The sequence below is a fragment of the Mus caroli genome, unplaced genomic scaffold (genome assembly GCF_978045245.1).
Source record: "Mus caroli unplaced genomic scaffold, Mus_caroli_1 scaffold_1, whole genome shotgun sequence".
NCBI classification, from domain to species: domain Eukaryota; kingdom Metazoa; phylum Chordata; class Mammalia; order Rodentia; family Muridae; genus Mus; species Mus caroli.
This window is the reverse complement of record NW_028227256.1, coordinates 84,742,906-84,764,915: the sequence shown is the minus strand read 5'-3', so window position 1 is coordinate 84,764,915 and position 22,010 is coordinate 84,742,906. Positions and strand designations below refer to the sequence as shown.

Here is a 22,010-nt window from a genome sequence, read left to right as displayed (position 1 = left end):
CCAATGTCGGTCTGCCCTGTGGACCTGTTTGTCTTCTCTGACTCTGGCATGCCGTCTAGAGTATGCTCCACATTTTATGTTTTATTGAAACATCACTTGCTCGTGACACCTATACAGTTGAGCCCCCAGACACAGTGATCCTTGAAAGTAAATAAGACTGTTCCATTTTTTAAAGAGACAGCCAGCTGAAACTGCCTGAGCTTCACCCACAAGAAGAAATCCCAAGGTCTTGATGCTTTTAGAAGAAATATTTAAAACAATTCTGAATTCTTTCCAAATGTCCTTGCAGCCATGCAGCACCCACGAGGCCTCTGATGCTACTTGAGGTGGTGTCTAGTTGCCAATAGCTAGTATTCCTGAACAATTTCAGTTACCCCGTGGGTGGTAACAGAACTAAAGTGACCAACTATCTAGGGACAGTTGTTAGTACACTGCCTCTTGTGTTTTTCAGTGTAAGACTGAAGAGCAGGCTTTTCTCCTGTCCTTCCCTTACAATGGTTCCTGAGTTCCCACCCCCCCCCCCTCCATTTGCAGTACTTGTGAGTCAGCTGTAACAGTTGACCATTGTCTGTGGCCACCAGCCAAGCTGTGACAGCAAACTGCTAATAAATCGCTGTAAGGGGAGAAGGCTGAGATGAGGGTGCAGGTTTGGCCTGTTCTGTTGAGGTTTCTTTCTGGCTATAGACAAACACCTCCCGGAGGTAGAGAGAGATCCTGTGACAACAAAGTTCATGGCTGGATACGCTGACTCACTCAGGATGCTAGCGTTAGAGAAGCTAAAACAAGAGGGTCACTACTTTAAGGGATTAGCCTGTGCTACAGAGTAAGAGCCTGTCTCAAAAAAAAAAAAAAAAAAATACCATTTTTATTGTGAGGGCTCCATGTAGCCTTCCTGGCCTACACACATACACACACACACACACAGTGTTGAGCCCAGGCAACACTGCACTGGGTTCAGGGCTTCATCTGAATTTGAAGAACTCATGTTGGTATAGCAATAAATCTGAGAGCCTAGCAACTTGCAGGATGCCTATTTTGGCAGTGCATGAACCTCTGGGGTAGGCATGGCCTCTGTAGCGAGACCGACCCTTCTTTGGGCCTGACCCTTCCTGAGAACACAGGGGTCCGGAATCCCCTAGTGGAGGAGGCTGAGCTGGCCTGGGCAAGGGTGGAAGTCGAATATCTGAGCTCTGCTAAAGAGCCGCTAACTGATAACTTCTCTGCTTTTAACTCAATATTGGCTACTCTGCAGGTTTGCTTCACAGTTGACAGGAGCTTGCCCCAAGGGGGCACTTCTTATAGTGGAAGTGTGTCCCCAGGTAGTAGCACTGGTAGATGGGTGCACCTGTGGGCTTCGGTTGATTTCCCAGAGTGATTACAAAAGCCCAGGCCTGACTTCACCCAATTTTCTAGTTTACTGTTTGACTGCTTGGGTTTTTTTGCTGGTGGTGGTAGTGAGTGAGTGGGTTTGTTTCTTTGCAAGTGGTGCCTGCTCTGCCCCCACGTATTCTCATATCTGACACCAGGCCCTCACCAGATCTCTCGTCTACCACAAGAGTTGGCCTTGGGTTTCTAAAACTAAGTTAAACCATTATATAGATTAGGAGTGTCCAGCCTCGAGTATTTTGTGATAGTGATAGGAAACCGGTGTGACTGCTCTCACATCTGGGGTAGTCTGTTCCATTGTTGTGCATGTCTGGAGGGGCCCACATGGGTTGTGGACATGTGTATGTGCACAACACTGCCACACTCTTAGATGGATACAGGATAACTTGCCGAATGGCCTTTACAAATGGCTACCCAGTAGAGCTTTATAAGAGACGCTTCTCACCCATCGGTGCTCTCTGCTGGCAGTGACAAACATGGTGTGTCTTCCTTCACCTGTGCTGATTTTGTTTCTCTGTTTTTGAAGCGCTAAGGATAAGCCCAAGCTTCGTGCTTGCTTGTTGAGCGCTGACAGCCCCACACCCCAATCTGCTTTCATTTGAGGTTGGGCATACTGCCCTGACTATCCTGACTTCACCGGGGTTCTCACTGTTTATTCACCTCTGTTAGAATTGGGTTTCCTCTTGAGTCCACACCACCCCATCTCATGTTACACAGATCACAAATAACCTCCCCTCTGTGATTTGTTAGTTTTCTGGTGTTATGCAGGGTTACACTTTACAGTGGTTAGAGAGCTTAGACCTTTTACACTTTCTGAATTCTATTCCTTTTTAAAAGAAAAGTCCCATCAGAGATAGGCCCCTGCCCTCGGTTCTACTGGTCACCCTTTGGCCTCTAAGTGTTCTGCCCAGGTGGAAGGGGAGCCCTGGGCACAGATGTGTGTGCATATGTTATGTGGCACATCCTGGGCTAGTGTACAGGCACAGCCAGAGTCGTCGGTACCAGCACTTCACTATTTACTCCATTGGTGCCTCAGCAAGCGAATTGCTTCAGACAGGGTGAGCATCTCTCCTGTGGAGGTGCTGTCTTGAGCATTTTTTCCTGCCCTGGCCTCAGTACCAACCCAAGGATGAGAAAGTTGTCCTTGCTCTCTTCTCTTCCCCTTCCCGATTTCTAGACATGGGACTAATTACCCTTTTGGTTCCCCCACCAAACTGTTCTGGGCAGGCCCCACTAGACTCCTGATCCAGTGGCCCAAACACTGATAATCTCGGATCTCTGAGAAAGGGGAGGGTAGGCTTTGTGTGAGTACCATCTCCCAGGTGAAGGTCTTCATGATGTCTAGGCATGCATCTGCCTTTTTGCTTTAGGAACAAGGTCCCTGGGGACAGGCTGGGCAGTAGTTTGATCTCCCCTTGCCTGGCACCGTACCCCACTGTGAGTACACATCAGGACACATGGGAAGCACTGCTTGTCCACCCCCACAAAGGCTCAGCTGAGGAAGAGGCCTACAGGGCTGAAGCTGCCCTTTGCCCCGTGGTTGGCTCTGGGATGTGATGTCCACACAGCCAGGAGCCTGCACTGGGGAGAGCAGTGGAGATATATTTCAGGAGGGTTGGATACTCATTCTTTTACAACAGTTTTTCTACAAATGAAAAGTGATTTGCCTTGCTGTGGCAGGTGTGACACTGATGAAGCAGTTCACTCGCATCAGGGCCACTTAGGGCAGTCCTCTGGGTGACGCCAAGAGCCAGTGCTGATTGCAGCTGTCCAGGACTTTGAGGGTCTCCAAGGCTGCCCTTCTGACCCCAGCGTCTGAGTCTAGCTGCAGGTCCTGGAGAGCTGAGAGGGGACAAAAAGCACAGGTCTTTCAGCCAGGACCGCATGCACTCAGCCCACTGCAGACTGAGGCAGGCCGACTCATTTTTCCACACCCTCCACAGACCTGTCAGGCAGCCTGACACCACCGACAGAGACAGCAGAAACATCTGAGAATGGTGCCCACCAAATGCTCTTCCTGGAAACCTCTCCCTACATTCAAATGTTCTCTCTAGGTCCAGCTACTCCTCCCCCCATTAGCCCACAGCCAAGGGTCACCAAGCCCCTAGTGAGCCATCCATTTCTACCACTGAGTCCGCGATACTTAACAGTTTCGAAGTCCCACAAGGTCCATCTTCTTCAGATAATGGGCAGACAGCTGCTTCATGATAATTCCTGAAATGATAGATGTACAGTCAGTCATGCCTTAACTCCACTGAGGGGTTGCCAGGCCCACAGGGCTGGCTGCCTCCCTGCAAGAGAGGCAGGCACACATTGACCTACGAAGACATCAGTCAAGTGTCTCATCTGGCTGAAGTTGGCAGTGTGCAAGATCAGGCGAGCATGAAACGAGACTGGCAGACCTGGTGTTACAAGCTATATCAGGGCTCGCCCTCCTCCCACCTCAGCTGCTTTGACTCCTCATCCAAACCCAGGATTAACTACGTGGCTTCAAGATCCCCCCTGAACCTGGACACGTGTCTCACCTGCCAAGTTGCAGGCGGCAATTCTGATCCTTGACAGATTGTTTTTCATGAAGACTGTTGTTTCCAACAGGAAGCCACAGAGAACAGCAGGCTTTTTCTGGGCCTGCAAAAAAAAAAAACAAAAAACAAAAAAAAACAAAAAAAAACAAGTGCCACCTGGCTGTGGAGGAATCATATGGCTGTGGGGAATGAGATGGGGACAGGCTGCTCCCAAAGAGCATTCCTTCCTGTCAGGGACCTTCCTGGACTTTGAAGATTGTAACCAACCAACCAACGAACCAACAATGCAAAAATACCACATAACAATTTTTCCCCTCGATCATATCTTGAAATGGCCATAATCTGGTTAGTTGGGGCTAAATAAATTCTTTAGTCAAAATTAACTTTTGTCTCTTTACTCTCTGATAGTGGAGTTAGAGAAGTTAACATAGGTGCCCCTGCATTGTCCTGTTAGATATTTTCATGGTAAAAGGTAGAAATAGGGTCATAAACCAACCTTGCCCCCCCCCACTTGGCCAGCTCACCAGGACGGAGCACATATTTGTCTGAAAAACTGTCATCTGTTCATTGATGCTGTTGTTACTGTGACCAAAAGAACTCTCCAGGGACTTCCAGCCCCAGAAATGCAAACACTGAAACATGGTGGCCACACATGCCTGCAGGGACGCAAAAGACAGCAGGAGAGATGTCAACAAGCAGAGCACTGGGTGGAATCTCCCCTGAGGGGAGAGAGAGCAGCCCCAGAAAGGGCTCCACAGCAAAGAAGAGTCAGGCTGACGGTGCCTGGGAGCTCGCTCATGCATCCGTAGTGAGCCCCTGGGGGAGCAGGTGCCCCTCACATGTCCCTACAGCCAACACCTTTGCTTTTATGGCAACTGGAGATGCCATAAAACAGCATCAGTTGGGATGGACAGGCTTCCTACTCTACCTTCGTCCACCCTATTCCTCCCACTCTTGGGATCTGGGACCTTACAGAGATGTGACAGACCAAGGCGAGCCCTCTCAACAGCCCTAGCAGCTAGCCACAGGAAGCCGTGAGAAGGGGCTTAAGGCCAATTTTAAATGGAACCTAGTCCAAGTACCTCAAAGTGGCCTGTAAAGTACTAGAAGGAAAAGGAGATAAGCAGACACTAGCTGTAGACAGCAACTAGAGCAAAGGGGAGCCATAGCATGTGTCTTCACAGAGAAGCCTTTTATAAGCCCTCTTTAGGAGTCCCTGGGATGGTCCCTGTCCCAGTCTGCAGAAGGAATGGGGAGGGTGGAGAGTAGAAGAGCTAGTAGCTCACTGAGCCAGCAGATGCAAGGTTCCCCTTTTCCTTTTGGCACTGTGGTCCCAGATCATAGGACATGGGAGGGGGGGGGCGGGTGGCGTGTTACCTGGGCTACGCTGGGGCAGGGGTCCTGGCAGTGCAGCAGGAGGGAGATCCAGCCTCTCTTCACCTCCCCTTTGAAGAAATGCTTCTTGGAAATCCCAACCACCTTTGCAAGCTTCCCAAAGAGAACGAAGGCCTTCAACCGTAGCAGCTTGCTTTCCTGACATCAAGAGGCACAAGTGGGCTGCCATCAGGAAGCCCAGCAAAACCCCAGCCATTCCCCATGGACAATCCCAATTCCTAGGTTTCCACCGAGCTTTCTGGATCCTTCCATCAGGGCAGCCCCTCCTTCCTAGAGACTCGTGTAACACTCAAGAGACTGGGCATCATGACTCTAGCTCGGGGGGAGGGGGTCGACCCCAAAGGCAGGCATAAGGGTTTATGTGGAATTTGAACACACTCCATTGCCTGCCCGGCACCAGTCTCCAGAGGTGCTGCCAAAAGAATGCGGTGAGCCCCAATGAATCACTGGAACGCCTCCCCTGTCACAGGATGGAATTCACTTGAGTACGCAGATTGTGAGGTGCTGATTCTCCAGCTCTTAGCATAAGGTGTGGTTGTTGCAAGGTCCCAAGATCAGTCAAGGAACATTATTACCACTCCATATAGGACCAGCTCGTTCTGCCCTGGGACACATCATTTCTTCGGGCTTTGAGCAAATGGAGTGCTATGGCTTCAATGTGCCCCAACCTAGATTTTATGTGTTGGGAATTTAGTTCGCCAAATCGTATATACATGGCATTTTGGGGGTGGGACTCTTGGAGTTCATTAGCATTAGATGTGGTGCTGAGGTCATTCTCACAGTGACCTTTGTGACTTTCAAATAAGGATCCAAGGCTAGCTTATACAACACAGCAGAAGGTCCTCTCAGATAAAACAGACCCCAGAACCGTAAGCTACTTAGATCGCTATGCTTCATAAGTCATCTGATCTCAGGTATTTTCTTAAAGCAACAGAGCACACAGGTATGGGGTGGGCGGGGTGGGGTGGGGTGGAGGACTCACAGTTATGGGGGGTGGGGAGGCTCTTGTCTGGACTCACGTTGTCGAAGAAAGCCCTGCACTGCTTAGAGATGGCTTCAAAAGAAGATCCTATATCGCCCTCTCGGAGCTCAGCCAGGACCTTGGTGAGGGCCTCCATGCCTTCCGCCATGGCACTGCTGCTCACCTGCCCCTGCAGGGAGCCTAGGCACTTCTCCAACAGGAGTTTTCGATACTGCTTCACCTAGAGGAATCCAGGTCACTCAGCAGTGCCCCAAGCTTCCCTGAGGCATGTGCCCACACAGCCCTCAGTTCAGAGACCTTAGACCAAGGCCGGTTTGGTACCTTCCGGGGAGCACCGAGAGCCATGTTGCCCAAGGCACGCAGAGAGAGCACCTGCAGGGTCTCATCTTTGTCCTGCCCTGCACCCTTCTCCAGCATCAGCACCACAGGCCTCAGCAGCTTCTCCTGGTGCAGAACTGGGTCGCTCATGAACTAGAAAAGAGTGTTGCAGTTACCCAGGATGTCAACCCTCACGTGAAAAATGAAGGTGTGGCAAAGGAGGGAGTATCTACACAAAGCAAGATCTGTCCCCTAAACTCAGGCCCTCAAAGAATAGATGCCTGCTGTGGAGATGTGGCACCCTAGGAAGCCCATGGACAATTACCCACTGCCCACTGGCACCCCTCCATCACCCCCCTGGGCTGGATGCCTCACTTCTACACAGATGGCCGTGCTGCTGATGCAGCAGCTCAGGATCTCGGAGCCCATGCCCGTGAGCACCAGCTCTGCCAGCCTCTGCATGTAGTTCTCCATGTTCTGCATGCACAGCCTGAGGGGAAAGGAAGGTAGCACAGGGAGGGCGATCGGGACTGCTTTTTGTCCTCTACTCTAGAGCCCAAAGTCAGCTTGAAGGGGGGCCAAGTCAGACTTCTTAGCATCTCTGCACCTTTCCCTATTCCCCAGGTAGTTGATGATAGGGGGAAGGGTGTCAGTTAAATGCTCAGGGCTGTGGTGACGAGACCGGGATGCTCAGGGACCTACTGTGTCCCTCTCTCTGGCCTCTCATTCTCTGGCCCCACTGACACTCCAGAGTCCAGGACATCCATCAGTGTCCCCAGAGATGAGATATCTGGCTCTGCCATGCACAGGGATAATCCTCTGCAGAGCCCTTGAAGTCCTGTCAGACCTGGCCCCACCTGGCCATCAGGCTCACTCCCTCAAGGAAGGTGCCTCCATTCTCCAGCAGGGACCACACAGACTGCTCTTCCAGGGCCTGCTCCAGGGGCTCTCTGTTGATCCTCTTGACCAAAAGCTGCATGGATTTGATAGTGATCCTGGAGAGAGGCAAACACAGGTGAGGCTGCTGAGGAAGACTCAAGGGGAATGGTCACAGGAGACAGGGGTCTCCACACTCTGAAACCTATACCATGCCAAACACGCATGGAGAAAGGTTGTAAGTAAGATCACTTCTGCCCACTCCCGGGAGGACCTGCGGAGTCTGATGGCTTCTAAGGAAAAGCTAGAGGTCAGCTCTAGCCCAAGTTGGCTACCTTGCACGGAGTCCCTCCCTCCTGCCCACTTGCCCTTGAGCACCTCTGCAGGGTCATTTCCTGGGGCAGTGGCCCTGTGTGGACCAGTCTCCAGGTTTTCAGGACAGGGGAGGCAGCTTCTGGCCCATGGCTGCTGCCAAGCTGCAGCAGGAAGGTATACAGCAGGTCAGGAAACAGGTCTGGAAATTTGTCATCCTGGTCCATCTTTTCCATGAGGAGCTGGATGGTACACAGCGTCTGCAGGGAGAAGGGCTGGTGGATTCTACCCTGACTCCCCCGGGAGGCCTAGCACCTGCCTCTGCCACTCACCATCAGAGGGTCTACAGCGGCCAGGCGCCAGATGTCAGCCTTGGAGGTGGCATTTATCTTGGCAGTGAACCTCGACTGCAGCCGGCCCAGCAAGCCATGGAGCATGGTCCGTGCGAAGGGGACATTCTCAGCCACGGCCAGCCATACCTCTGTCAGATGGCTAGCCAAGGAAAGATAAGAATTGTAGGTTTTCTGGCAGCCTGCTCTGGTGGGATAGCACCCCTCGTGATACCCCCTGGGAACCCCTAAGCAAAGAGTTGGATTCTAGAAGGTCACCAGAGTCAGTTATGGTTATAGAATCAGGGCAGGTCCCTCACTTTCTTTAGGGTGCCAACAAGAAAGCCACAGCCTCCTGACTTCATCAGGCCTCCCATTTCATGACTTCCTAGGGACAGCCAATGATATTAACAAGAGTCTAAAGAAGCATTGAGCATCTTGGAGTTTATTTATTATTTGTTTGTTTGTTTGTTTGTTTTTGGTCAGCTACTCCTCTCAAAATGTCTCCCCTGGGGACTTGGGGACAACTGTCAGAGGAGACAGAGGTATAGCGAATGGAGGAACAAAGACACACATGGGGGTACCAGCTAACTGCTCAGAGCTGATATTCTGGGAAGGTATTTCTTTTCTTTCACCATATACCACAGAAAAGGAGACTAAGGCTCCAGAGGACAAGGGGCCTGACATATCACCTCTGAAAATGGACTTCTTGAGATAGGCATCATGGTGCAAGTCTAAAATCCCTCATTCGGGAGATCAAGGCGGGGGGGATCAGGAGTTCAAGGCTAGCTTCAGCTGCACTAGGAGTCTGAGGCCAGCCTGGACTACAAGTCTCAGATCAAAACCAACAACAACGACAAAACCCAACAAAAAATAACCTGAAATTAGAAAGCAAATAGCCTCACTGGCCGGCCATGAAGTGAAACCCAGGGCCCTACTGGGAAAGAAAAGGTCAGTAGACTGAAACTTAGTGTGCTGGGTACAGACGGTACAGAGACCTGGGAATCTGGGAAAGTCTAAAGAGCTAAAGCAAGCAATTCTATAAATAGACGGGGAAACAAGGAAACTGTGTATTCGAAACCAAGGAGCCAGTGCAGAAGTTCAGGTCAGAAAATCTATTGTGGGGAGAGATATAACGAGATGATGTGGGTAGGAAGCTGATGCGGAGGTGGGTCCACACTGATCCTTAACACCAAGTACAAAAGTGTCTGGAACAAAGGCTTATAGCTCCAGTCTGGATTCTACCAATACTACGTGCCCCTGGCAAGACTTTGGACTCTGAATCCAGCCGGGTGTCACCTCAGTGGCAGTCTGGTGTGACCCTGATGACAGGAACAGCTAAACGCTTCCAGGCTTCTGATCTGTGGAAGCTGTGCTAAATGCTGCATTCTTCAAAAGTTTCTGCATCGCTGTGTCTCAGCAGCAAGCCAAGACTGGGAGGAAGTAACAGCTAGCATGTGGCATTGCCACCAAGAAAGCCATTGAGCCCTGCATATCTGGTGATATAGTTATGGTATGCATTGTATATGGCCCTGCCCACCCAGTTCTGATCCTCCAACCGCCGCCTTCAGGAGGTCGCCAAGTATGAACAGCCCTTCCCCTTGCACCCTGCAGTCCTCGCTTAGGAAAGGCCACACCTCAGTGGTACCACGCCTGGGCTTCACACACGTCAGCCCCTTTGGCTGTGGATCTGAGGCCTCTCAGGAAATGCTCCATTCTCTACTCAAGTCGGCCTCACCTCACCTCACCTCACTGATCAACACAGGCTCAACTCCTCTGGCCTCTTTCTGGGCCTTGCCCAAGTGAATTTTGGTATCTTCCCAAGCTTACTTCCTGTTTTTGCCATGACCCTGTTTATACCCTGGTACTGGCAGTATTTTTAAAGGTACGGTGGGAAAGAAGGGAGTTGGTGCTGGAGAGAGAGAGAGCTCAGCACTCACGAGCGTGTACTGCTTTTGCAGAAGACCCGAGTTCAGTAGGCAGCAGCCACATCAGGCAGGTCACAGTTACCTACATGTAACCCCTGCTCCAGAGAATCTGACACTCTCTTCTGGCCTCTACGGGTACAGACATACCCACGGAAATAAACAATGAAAAAGTAAGCTAGAAAGAGGGGAAATGTAGACACGCCACTTGCCCCTTTGGGACATACTCTAAAGGGCACAGAGACAGGCTGAAATATCTCAGAGGCTCAGAGGCACAGGCCTGAGGAGCCAGGCCTGTTTTTATCCATGCCTCCGTTCCCTGCAGGGAAGGGCCACCATGAGAGAATGCCCCTGACTTTTTTGGATGTTGTCCTAGAAGGGACACTAGGGCATGGAATGAGCTATGAGATACAGATTCAAGCTCAGCCTGATGAAATGATTAGCCTGGGATCTGGGTCAGTGTTTGACAGGAGCAGAGGGATCCTACATGGGACACAGGCACAGAGTCTTGCCTGGTCTCTGGTGCTTAGGCTCTTCCTAGCCTTGTCCACCTCCCATGGCTCTCACCTTTCCATGGGCAGTGGCTGTCTCAGAAGTGACGTGAGGACGGTCTCCTGGTGGTAGTGTGCCAGCAGGAGGATGCCTTCAATGAGATGTCGCCTCACCTCTGGGTGGTCCACCACTGGCAGGTGAACCAAGATGGCACCCAGTATCTCGGCCACCTGAGGAGGGGACAAGACATTTTCCTGGGGGGCAGTGTGGGACATTTGGGATTGGTGTTGGTTATTTTAAATTGTCAACTCAACCTAGAATCAACTGGAGAGTCTTAATAATGAGTTATCTAGGTAAAGTTGGCATGTGGGCAGGTCTGGGGATGGAGCATTGCTTTAATTGTTGATTGATGTAGAGAAGACACAGTCCACTATGGGCAGCAGCATTTCCTAGGCTCTGTGCTCTGAACTATGGAAGAGCAAAGGAAGCAGAAAGCAAGCAAGGATGCATGAGCCACTTTCTGCTCTTGATTTTGTTTGTTTGTTTTTTCGAGACAGGGTTTCTCTGTATAGCCCTGGCTGTCCTGGAACTCAACTTTGTAGACCAGGCTGGCCTCGAACTCAGAAACCCACCTGCCTTTGCCTCCCGAGTGCTGGGATGAAAGGCGTGCGCCACCACGCTGCTCTTAACTGTGGATATAATTTCACTAGCTGCTTAGTGTCCCTCAGTGATGAGCTATAACCTATTTGACCATTGACTTTGCTAAATTGTGTTTGGTCAGTGTACTTTATGACAGAGACAGAAATAAAGGTATTTCTGGGCCCCTGAAGAATACTCCTCCCTTGGGAAACATGGTGTGTAGGTTTGACACCCCACTCCCAAAAGCCCTCTCTGGAAGCCCTATGGGTCTTTTCCTCCTACATGTTCAGTGTGTCTTCACTGTGCTTCACTGAAAAGAGCCTGGCACCAGTGGTCCCTCATCTACTCACTGACTAGTTACATCTCAACAGCTTTCTCATTCTAGAACTCTGTTTTATCCCCTTTAGCACTCCTGGTTTGGGTGGAAGTGGTCAGTCTCCGTGTGTGCTACACAGGTCAGTCCCAGTACCAATCCGAGCATCCCCTGCTGAGCTTGGTTACCTTGTCCTCCAGCTCCTTAACCCGCATCTGGAGGAAGATGCCTATCCAGGTGACAGCAGCCCTGTCATGCTGCAGGTCCATGGCCCCAATGTTCTCACAGAGCTTCTGGATGAGAGAGACAACTTCATCGCAGTTAAACTCTGGGCAAACCACCTAGGATCAGAGCAAGACAGAATTCCAGGCTTTCTCCACTCTTCTGTCCCAAGTTTCCAACTTAGAACCACCTGGAAAGAGAATCTTAACAAGGAATTACCTAGGTCAGGTTGTTAATCTAGGAAGGGAAGACCCAGCCCACCATGGGCAGCAACATTCCATAGGCTGTGCCCTGAACAATGGAAAAGTGCCCCCACTTTCCCAAGGTTTTCATTGTGTACCGAGCCACTCCCACTCCTTATCACTGCCCCCTACTCTGCCTGAATCTTATACAAGACATTCCCTTCACAGCACTGTCTTGTAGACACTCTGTGACCTCAACCTGCAGCTATACAAACTCCCGTGGGCACCAGGAAGACTACCTCTGCCCCCTAGGCAGAGATGACTTTAAGTCCCACTTCTTTAAAGGTCAAAGCCCATTTCATGGTTCTGGGTACTTGTATTTATCAGGATGCCACTAGCAGCTCAGGAACTAATGCCAGTGTAGTGGTTTGAATAAGATCGGCCTCTATAGGCTCCTATATTTGAATTCTTAGTCACCAGGGAGTGGAACTCTTTAATAGAATCAGATGGTTTAGGAGGTGTGCCCTTGCTGAAGGAAGTATGCCACTGAACTTTAAAGTTCCAGAAACCCAAGCCAGGTCCAGTCTCTTTCTCTGCCTGTGGATCAGGATTTAGCTCTCAGTTCCCTCTCCAGCACCACCCTGCCTGCTGCCATGCTTCCTGCCATAGTGATAATGAACTAAGCCTCTAAAACAAGTTCCTAATTAAATGTTTTCTTTTATAAGAGTTGTCTTAGTTATGGTGTCTCTTCACAGCAATAGAGCAGTGACTAAGACAGCCACTGTGCAGGGTCTGATTGGACCTTTCCCACAGCCCTTTCCACACTCACTAGGGTCTTGAAGGAGTCAGCTAGGGAATGTTAGGTATCAACTCTTTATGTCCCGGCTACTACAAGCCATTCCAATACAGATGCATCAGGTATACCAAAGGCTGCTGAGAATTGATCTCCTGGGTGATAATTATTGGCTATACAGCCGGCATAGGAGAGTGGGTCCCCTCTAGCACAGCCCAGTGTCACCTTGGCGACTCTGGAGGAAGCACTGGAAATCTTGTTCATATCGGTGTCCTGGAGGTCCTCCTTACATTTCTGCAGCTCCTGCTCCTTGGAAGTTCCCCATAAAGAGCACGTCTGGCTCACTGTTGGGAACACAGTCAGAGATGATCAGCAGGAGGGAGTGCCTGGGCTGCCCTCCAGCATATGCACACCCCTTCCCTTCTAGCCTCCATTCACTGTTCCTTCAACACAACAGCCTTTGCATACACCACTTCCACACACTGTTCATGAATCTACTGTTCCTCCGTCTTTGTTCTATCGAGTTCTGTGGCTCCCTTGGTATCTGCAAACTGGATAAGTCCAGGACTGTGCCTTCAGTGGGTCTGTCTCATCCTGTGAGCCCCCTTTTCTGGAAGTTTCTGTGACCTTCTTGGGGAGCTCTCTCCCCTCTGTTATAAGTTAGCCACGTGCTTGTCTTCTTGCCTGCCTGCACATGGGCCATACTTCGCCTGGGGCCTGCACCAGTACCCTAGGACTAGCTGTCACCCCAACATGTCCCTCATGCCCTGCCTCTTCTGTACCATGAAGATCTAGCAGACTGGACAGGACGTTAATCGAGGCCAAGCGGGTTCTTCTGTGGGCATCACAGGTACATGGAGCAATGAGTCCAACCAGTATTCCAAACTGCCCCAGCTTCAGCGGGATCTGAGAGACAAGAGATGTTAGGGCTCAGCTCTCCACACTTAGATACACAGCTAGGGCTGCCCAGGGACAGGGCAACTACAGTGTGCAAGCCCTGGCCACTCTGTGCCTTCTATTCATGCTCACATCTCCTCAGCCACAGAGCTTGGTTCTTAGAGATCAGTCAACCAGTATTAGAGAAATCCTAGTTCAGGATTCACCCCCAGTTAGCTCTGTTCTGCACTACTCTGGACTTCCAGGCATTTGCCGTATCCCTACAACTGAACTTCAGGTTCCAACATGAAACATACTTAGCAGATTAGTCACCTGGGCAGGCACTTCAGAAGTCCCTCAGGTTCCTTGTCTGTACAGTTGAGTTGACCCCCTCCTCTTTCAGAGAGTGTTATCAAACGTGGATGGTGGACTCTAGGTGACCGATCATGTGCGCTATCTGACCGTAAGCATTCTTTAGCATCCAGCTAGACTCTTTATCATGCCAAGCCTTCCTCCCCACCTCCATTCAGATGTTTTTGTGGCTTACCACACACTACCCCTAGACCTGAAGCTACCCTTACTCACTAGTCCTAGCAAACCACTATCCACTATTCTGTCCACAGCCATTTCTAAGACTAAGACAGCCAGAGCTCAGAGCCCACACAGGTAGAAGAGACCTCATGTCATGGGTGCTGATTGATCAATACAATACCACTTTGTTTTTTAACTTCCTGGTGCAGGTGATACTTGTTAAGCTTGCTTCATGACTGTTGTGACTTATTTCAGTATTCTAGGGAAATGGTATCTTTCCTGTGTGGTAGTCTGCATTGGGTAACTACTGCATGAGCCTCAGACACCATGCAGCCTGGATCCATGCCAAGCTACGACCCCATCCTCTGCTCCCTCACCCACCCCAAAGCCCAGGCTTGCACATCGCTGCTGCCCCTTCCCAAGGGACTCCTGGAGTGGGTCTTGATCTGAGAGGTGCTCCATCCTCTGAAGAGGATGAGGAGGTTTTCTACAGATACAGCATAGAGTGGCAGGCCGTGGGTCCCTGGACTCACACAGACACCAATACTTTGAACGTAGATCTGCATGAGATGGAGATGGAGGGCCATGGCTTTCTCCCGTTCCCATTCTTTCTCTGACAAGATCCATTTCTCCAGGAGCTGTGTGTGGAGCCCAGAACACAGAAGCAGGGTTAGCATCCTGGCCACAGCCAGCTCCACCCCAGCCAGATTTCACCTCGTAGTCCCTCCCACTCAGAATCCAGCTGTCAATACTTCTGGCATGATTCTAAACACCTTCTTCCCTAACCCTGCCAAGAAGGGAATCAGGGTTGGGGTCACTGGGATGTCTCCAATATCCTCATGAGAATAGTACTTGAAAGATGAGCTTGTATCCCAAACCTTAGCTCAGGTGTTGCTTGACAGGACATTCTAATGTCAAAGGTGTGTTCAGTGCAATGAACACACACACACACATGTACACACACGGCTATATGTTAAAGCAGTGCCAGCCTGTGATGCAGCTGAGAGGTGATGGAATCTTTAGGCAATGGGCTTAGTAAAGGGGAATGAAGTCACGGTGACATGCCCTTACAGGGGATATTGGGTCCTGTTCTCCCTCTCTGTCACCTTTCAGCCATGAGGTGAACAGTCTTCATCTACCTTGCCCTTCTGCCATGACATCTTGTCTTACCACAAGCCCAACACAGTGAAACTAGGCAGCCATAGAGTAACAACATCTCTGAAAGCACAAGCCACGCTAAGCCATGCCTCGAAGTGCAGCTCTCAGGTCACGATCCAGGAAGGGTGTGGCCACCTTTGGCTCTGGACCCCTCTGCCAGGTAACTCACATGCACAGTGTCCTGCAGCCCCTTGGGGTCCAGCTGTCTCTGCAGGAGGCCCTCCATCAGCTGCTTTAGGGAACTCATGGCATTTGCATACAGGGTCTGAGAGGAAAGAGAGAGAGAGAGAGAGAGAGAGAGAGAGAGAGAGAGAGAGAGAGAGAGAGAGAGAATATTGTGCAGCCATGAAAGGCACACATAGCCTCTTACCAATACTCTGCAGGTGTCTCTGGATCAGGAGATGAGAGACACTAAAGTGGGCTATTGGGAATGTATTGTTGCTCGCAGAAGGAAGACAAAATGGTTCTTGAATCTTCTGCACATGTTCTCATCCCTCATACCCTGGGACCTTTGAAATCATTTGCTGAAGCTGGGCCCTCTATCAGACTGGGTCCCTGACAACTCACAGGATGCATTTTCATGCATACAGACCCCCCACTGACCACTGGGCTCGCTGCGAATGAGAAATAAACTTGAATCTAGTGTAGTCTCTGAGGTTCCAAGGTTTACCTGTTACAGCGGCTAGCATTAGCTCATGTTTACTAATAGAGCTGCTCCAAACTGCTGCCTTGTAGGTAGCTTGGGAAAGTGGAGCCTGCCTATGCCAACGTCAACTTCCAGGTTCTGACCCAGAGAATAAGGAGGCTTCCCTGGGGAAGGAATCCTACCTTAACAGACTCATTGTCTTCCCCTGGGGGTTGGAGGGAGATAACGGTGTGTATGCTGATATCCATCAACTCTGTGCTTTCCTCTGGAGAGTAGAAAGGCTTCAGCGTGCTGAGGAAACACATTAGCAGCAGTAGTAGTCACTGGGAGCCAAGCTCATTCTGCACATGGCCTATTCTGGCCCAGGGAGGTGTGTTCCAGAATGAGGGGAGGGCACAGTGCCTTGGCTGGGGACTCAGGCATGTGCCCCTGATTAGGAGCCTTGTTCCGCCTGACCACTATCCTACAATACTATGTTTGTGGTGGAAGCCGGATTTGAGGGTACAAGAGTCAGTTTTTCATTTTCCGTTGCCTGCTCTGAGCAGACTCTTATATCTTATGCAAAGCCTGGAGGAAAAATCCTAGCTGCTACTTAAAATCACCTGGACATCTTTTTAATGACCCCACCCTGCCCCCAGGGACCATGCCCAGGCTCTAGGGATTCTTTTTCATGAGTCTGGGGCAAGATCAGTTCTGTCATCAACTCCTGGGAGCGTCTATTGTGCTCCAGAGCTGAACGGAGACATCCTGCCCTCAGAAGCTCTGCCTGCCTGCCTGCCTGCCTGCCTGCCTGCCTGCCTGCCTGCCTGTCTGCCTGTTCACCTCCCCCTCCCCCTCCCCCTCCCCTCCCTCCTCCCCCCTCCCCCCTCCCCCTCCCTTTCCCTCTCTCTCTTCTCTCTGTTGAGATTGAACTCCCAAACAAATCTAGTCATCCTGTGTCAGCTCAGGTCAAAAGTCAAATGTCAGCCTCCATCAGCTCAGGTTGAAAGTCAAATGTCAGCCTCCACTAGCCTTTTTGCCAGCTCCTATTGTGCTATTACCTTTTCATGGCAGGCCCTTTCTTAGCATTAGAGAGGGTGGTCAGCCACCTGCAAGCACATTCTTCCGTCAGCTCCTACCTGTCATTCTGTCTGTGCATTTGTCCTTTCTTCAAGTCCAGCCAGGCCTTGCCTGGCATACAACAATCTGTGCTTCCCTGAGGGGTGTGGCACGTATTCAGCAGCTCTGCTAAGAACAGCCCACATACCTGCCAGTCACCTTATCCCAGGAGAGGCACCCAACTTGAAAACCTTCACAGAGGAGTCTGGAGAGAGATGGACCCTACCTACCATTATCTCAGGGAGTCATTGCTCAACATCTCCACCACTGAGGTGGAAAGATGAGGTCTGAAGGAGCCCAGAGAGGGGCACTGAGAGGTGATCACAGACTTTATCCCATCATCAGAAGGCAGTAGGAACTCTGGCAGGCCCCGCCCCAGCTCACCTCAGTTGTGAGAGAGCATCCATTGCCATCGACCTCACGGGAGAAACCAAGTGGTCGGGTGGTTCTGCTTTGATGATCGCCTGTCCGGCACAAGAAGGGTTGTGAATTGTTGCTCACCCGGAAGTTGAGCTAGGCAAGGGGGCGAGGGGTGTCACACCTCCTTATCTGGTGCCAGGATAAGGAGGGCCTGGGCCTTTGTACAGAGCTCTGGGGTTCACATGCCCACATTCTTTAAGGCTTATTTGGCAGCAAAGCACAGGAGGAACACACACAATGGGCCTAGGCTTCTTATCCAGGGCCACCATGACTTGATGTGTGTCCTTGGCCACACAATGCAATTTCCCAAACCCAAGTTTCCTTGTCCTATACAAGACTTGATGCTTAGTTAACAGCTTGTGCCGGGCTCTTGTACTGTGTGACTGGGGATAGAAGGCAATGACCACCCATTTCCCTGCTCCTCCTGCCTCTCACTTTCCCCAAGGACTGCTGCTGATACGTTACAGGCGATACTCTCATCCTTTGTTGGCCATGAGAGAGAGGCGACATTTGGGGGCCAAGGGTTAGCTGATACACAGTTCCATCAGTCTGTAGACAGTTGGCTCTAAACTTCACTGATGTTCTGTGTAAACAATTCTCTAGCTCTGCTTCTAAATGACCTCTATCTGCTAAGCCTCTTCCCGTGGAAAAGCACTGGGGCTGTGTCTCTCATCAGCTTGTTCCCACCCATCCCCAGTGAGCTCCTGTTGACTGGTCCCTGAGACAGCCTCTTTTGGGCACCACTGGGCACAAGTCAATCAAGGTCCCACTCCGGTTTTTTGGGTCATGAAACCCTCCAAAGCTGTTCTTAGAGCCTACAGTTCAGTTGATCAAATCAAGAGTGGGGCAGGAAGGCTCTACAGCCCCCATAGATAGCTTACAGATATCCTCAAGGAAATTCAGCCAGGGCACAGTTGAAGAGCTAGATCCCAGGCCACCCAGGACTGGGGAGTCCTGTCCCACTCACAACTATGAGGCCAGTAAGAGCAGACTTGTGGGCAAACTGGAAGTCCTCCGGGTCTTGGATGCTTTTGATGGCGTTGGTGACCTGCACAACACTCTTCATGAAGGCCATTTTGAGGCTGATGTCCTAGGCCCAGAGGAAGAATGTGAGGGAGAACCTGTTTGCCAAGGACTCATGAGAGCCCTGAGCCATGCCCCTCACCCCTGAATCCTTCCCAGTCTTTGAAGAAGGCTCCACATCAGGGGTGCTCTGGGTGACAGCCCCCTCACCTGTCTGTTCTTCAACCACGGTAAAACCGTGGTTTTGAAAAAGGCTACTGTGATCAATTTTATGTTCTGTGCATCTTTTCATGGTTCCTGTTGACATGCTTGTGTGTGTGTGTGTGTGTGTGTGTGTGTGTGTGTGTGTGTGTGTGCATGTGGAAGTCAGAGGTCAGTGTTGGGTATCTTTGTCAATCACTGTATTTGTTGAGACAGGGTCTGATAAGCCTGGAGATTACAATCCAGTCAGACTGGATGGATCCTCCTATCCTCATGATAGATGATCCCTCAAAACTAAGATTACAGGTGCTTGTCACCATAATTAGCTTTTACATGGGAGCTGGAGATTCAAACTTAGGCCCTTGTGTTTGTGTAGCAAGCACTTTCAGTGACAGAGTCATCTCCCCGCCTCCCACTATATGCATTTTATATTCACAAGTTTAAAAAATAAACACTTCCACTTTCATCTACCTTGACGTTCCAAGAAAGTATCCCACACCTCTGTGTCCTTTTGAAGTCTGCCCACTTCTCTCCTTTATGAAAGTGAGCAGGCCAGAAGGGAGGGTGAGAGAGTGGGAGGGTGTGGGGAGAACTGGGGCTCACTTTGTATTTCTGGGGATTCACAGTCACCTGCAGCATTCAGGGGAGGACTGCTTTATCCATGCAAGCATGACCCCCAAAGCTCAGGTGCGAGCACTGGATTCCCGGAGGATGATCAGGCAGGACCCCAGCTGCCTCCTGCACGCACAACATGGGCTGACTCCCTGTATGTGGGCTACCTGGCAGCTGCTGGAGTAGTGGTGGATGATCTTAGAGGTGATGGGGCTGTCCACGTGGGTGAGGAGCATTTGGGGGTGGCAGTAAGAGGACACACAGCTGTACATCACCATTAGGGCACTCTTCACCGTCTCTCGCCTCCAGGGGTGGTCTTTCTGCAGGACAGTGAAATTGGATGCGGGAATGGGGAGATGCCTCAGTGGGGGAGGGGGCGGGGGGGAATGCTTTGTGGAACAACTGTGAGGATCAGGAGAGGGTTAGATTCTCAGTGTGACAGGCCAATTGCATTCTAGCCTCAGAAGGCGGGGGTGGGGTGGGGAAGTTGGGGTTGCGGACAGAGGATACCCCAGCCCACAAACTGGCTGGTCTGAGCAGCCAGATCGGCAAATGCTGAGTTTGACTGAGAGATCCTGTCTCAGTGAATAAGCAGAAGAGTGAATGAGGATGGTTCCTGACATCAAACTAAGGCCTCCACATGTGCACAGACAGGTGTACCTGCAAGCATGTCACCTACAACAGATGCCCACACACATGCAAGCACACATAGGTACATATCCATACCACACACATATATGAAAAATGGGGAAAAATTAAAGAGAGGGGAGCAGGCAGTGTTCACCGGGAGGGAGCAAGCGCTGGGCCGGCTGTGATTGAAGAAGCTGTTAAGTCAGTATAAGGGCTTCGGTGGACTGTTCTTTGGGTGTTAAAGCACTTATGCAATTAGCAACTTTATTGGGCAGCAATTACATACCAGATACTGGGCAGAAAGAAGTGAACCAGACAAAGGACCTACCCACCCTGGGAAGCTTCCATCCAGTGACACATGCAGGGGAAGCTCGCATGGACAGCTCTACACAGAGACTAGCCGCCTAGGACTTACTTAGGCAGCTGAGCAGAAACCATGTCACCCTGGGGGCTGGCTAAGCCCTAGATAACACTATTGAGAACAGTTTGCTAAAAAATCACCATTGTGTCAATGATGAGTTCGTTAGGTTCTTGTGTTAAGGGCTCCTTCTGATGTCCATTTTGCCATAAAGAAGGGTTAACAGGAGGGTGGGCAATTTAATTCCCTAGCTGTCAAGCTGTTGGGCTCAACCTTGTTTCTTTGGCTGCCTCGAGCAAATGGACTGGACCAGTCAAGCAACAGGCTGGCCCTCACACCAGGACTGAGCATTGTGGATGCTCGGAAGATGCCTTGGGGAAGCTGCCTGATCACCCCAGTTGTCTCAGCTCCCTCCAAGGCCTGACACCAAGCCTTGCGGTGAGGAGCCTTACCCTCCAGGCACCGATCTGCCAGGACTGCTCCGACTCCTGGATCCTCTCCTCAAAGTCCTGAAGCACATTCAGCACTGTCTTTACCTGGCCCCGGGCACATAGTCCAAAGCACAGGATGACACCCTTCAGGGAAGCCCGGCCAAGGTGAGAGCAGGGGATACAGAGAGATATACAAGTTATAAATACACACATGCAAGAACATAAGCTAAGTCCCCCCACCTCCAGAACATGGAAGGTTGTAAATTAGAGGGGTCAAAGGTACTCTCACCTCCCGGTCAAAGTCGTTGCTGTAGTCCGTCTTGTACAGCAGCTCTAATAAGAGCACTTCCACCCTGTCGGCCTCCAGACCCATGCCTAAGGTGAAACCCAGGGCCCTGTACAGAAAACCCTGCAGGGGTGGGAGGGAGGGAGAACCTCAGGCCTTTCTACTCCCATACTTTGGGTGATGCTATTGGGAGCCCTTGATACATAGTTCTGATTCATTTTCTATATCCTGCTAAATAAATATTCAGTTTGTTTTGTGACATCAGACTGCACAAGGGCAGGCATATTATACATTTTAACAGTGAAGGCCAAATCCTTTCCTATACAAGTTCCATCAGATATGTTCCCACCCACAAACCTGGAAGCATCAATTTTTTTTTCCCAGCTACTTCCTGGCATAGAATAACATTGGCAAGAGATGGAATATCCTTGTTTTATGTGCCAGTATGACAGGGTGGTGGCTTAGGGCTGTGGTGGTGGTGATGCAGAATCTAGAGACACACTGCCATCTCAACTCTATCCATCAACCTGGGATGCTTTCCTATTACCGAGATCCTCTCTGATTTCTTTCAATTACTTTTATAATTTTACAAAGAAAGAACAAGAGAAAATAGTTTACAAAAAAAAAAAAAAAAAAGTACATGTGACCATGGACCAGAATGAGGAAGACAAACAAAAGAGATTTTTAAAAGCCTGAAAATCACTGAATTAGATTACTTTTTCTCTTCTTAGGACACTAAGCAGTCATGGGGCCACCTGATCTGATGTGAAAATGTCATGAGCCTATCCATCCCCGGAGGCTCCTCCCATCCCCAGAAGCTCCTCCCATCATCCCCAGAAGCTCCTCCCTGCCTGAACTACGAGGTCCCTATGAGGACAAACCTTTTCCAAGGAGGGGCTGTCGAAGGTCTCGATCTGGTTGTTCAACTCTTTGCTGAGCCTCAGGCTCCAGCTGGTCCCACGGGTCTTCTTGAGGGAGTTTCTCAGAAACTGCGAAGTCAAAGACGGTGGTGGGCAGAGGCATTTGAACCCAGCCTTGCTCTTAGCTGGGT

General features: G+C 50.5%; 1 protein-coding gene across 4 annotated transcripts in view; it reads right to left on the bottom strand.

The window, feature by feature from the left end:
• Positions 1–2,647: 2,647 nt before the first annotated feature.
• Positions 2,648–22,010, bottom strand: part of Mroh2a (maestro heat like repeat family member 2A) — a 33,299-nt gene continuing 13,936 nt past the window's right edge. For 2 of the 4 annotated variants that reach the window (XM_085839271.1, XM_021169104.2), the window contains exons 19-42: positions 21,841–21,948; positions 20,963–21,082; positions 20,695–20,817; positions 19,422–19,574; positions 18,386–18,508; positions 17,383–17,462; positions 16,083–16,191; positions 15,424–15,519; positions 14,630–14,734; positions 13,472–13,595; positions 12,915–13,033; positions 11,681–11,833; positions 10,616–10,770; positions 8,127–8,286; positions 7,861–8,054; positions 7,464–7,601; positions 6,982–7,096; positions 6,610–6,759; positions 6,326–6,508; positions 5,289–5,444; positions 4,436–4,567; positions 3,912–4,014; positions 3,535–3,600; positions 2,648–3,228 (exon numbers count right to left, since the gene is read on the bottom strand). In XM_085839271.1, the coding sequence (XP_085695397.1) occupies positions 3,107–3,228; positions 3,535–3,600; positions 3,912–4,014; positions 4,436–4,567; positions 5,289–5,444; positions 6,326–6,508; positions 6,610–6,759; positions 6,982–7,096; positions 7,464–7,601; positions 7,861–8,054; positions 8,127–8,286; positions 10,616–10,770; positions 11,681–11,833; positions 12,915–13,033; positions 13,472–13,595; positions 14,630–14,734; positions 15,424–15,519; positions 16,083–16,191; positions 17,383–17,462; positions 18,386–18,508; positions 19,422–19,574; positions 20,695–20,817; positions 20,963–21,082; positions 21,841–21,948 (3,087 nt within the window). In that variant the 3' untranslated portion in view covers positions 2,648–3,106. The remainder of the gene's footprint in view (positions 3,229–3,534; positions 3,601–3,911; positions 4,015–4,435; positions 4,568–5,288; positions 5,445–6,325; positions 6,509–6,609; positions 6,760–6,981; positions 7,097–7,463; positions 7,602–7,860; positions 8,055–8,126; positions 8,287–10,615; positions 10,771–11,680; positions 11,834–12,914; positions 13,034–13,471; positions 13,596–14,629; positions 14,735–15,423; positions 15,520–16,082; positions 16,192–17,382; positions 17,463–18,385; positions 18,509–19,421; positions 19,575–20,694; positions 20,818–20,962; positions 21,083–21,840; positions 21,949–22,010) is intronic. The other 2 variants (XM_021169116.2, XM_085839274.1) reach the window with 2 other exon arrangements.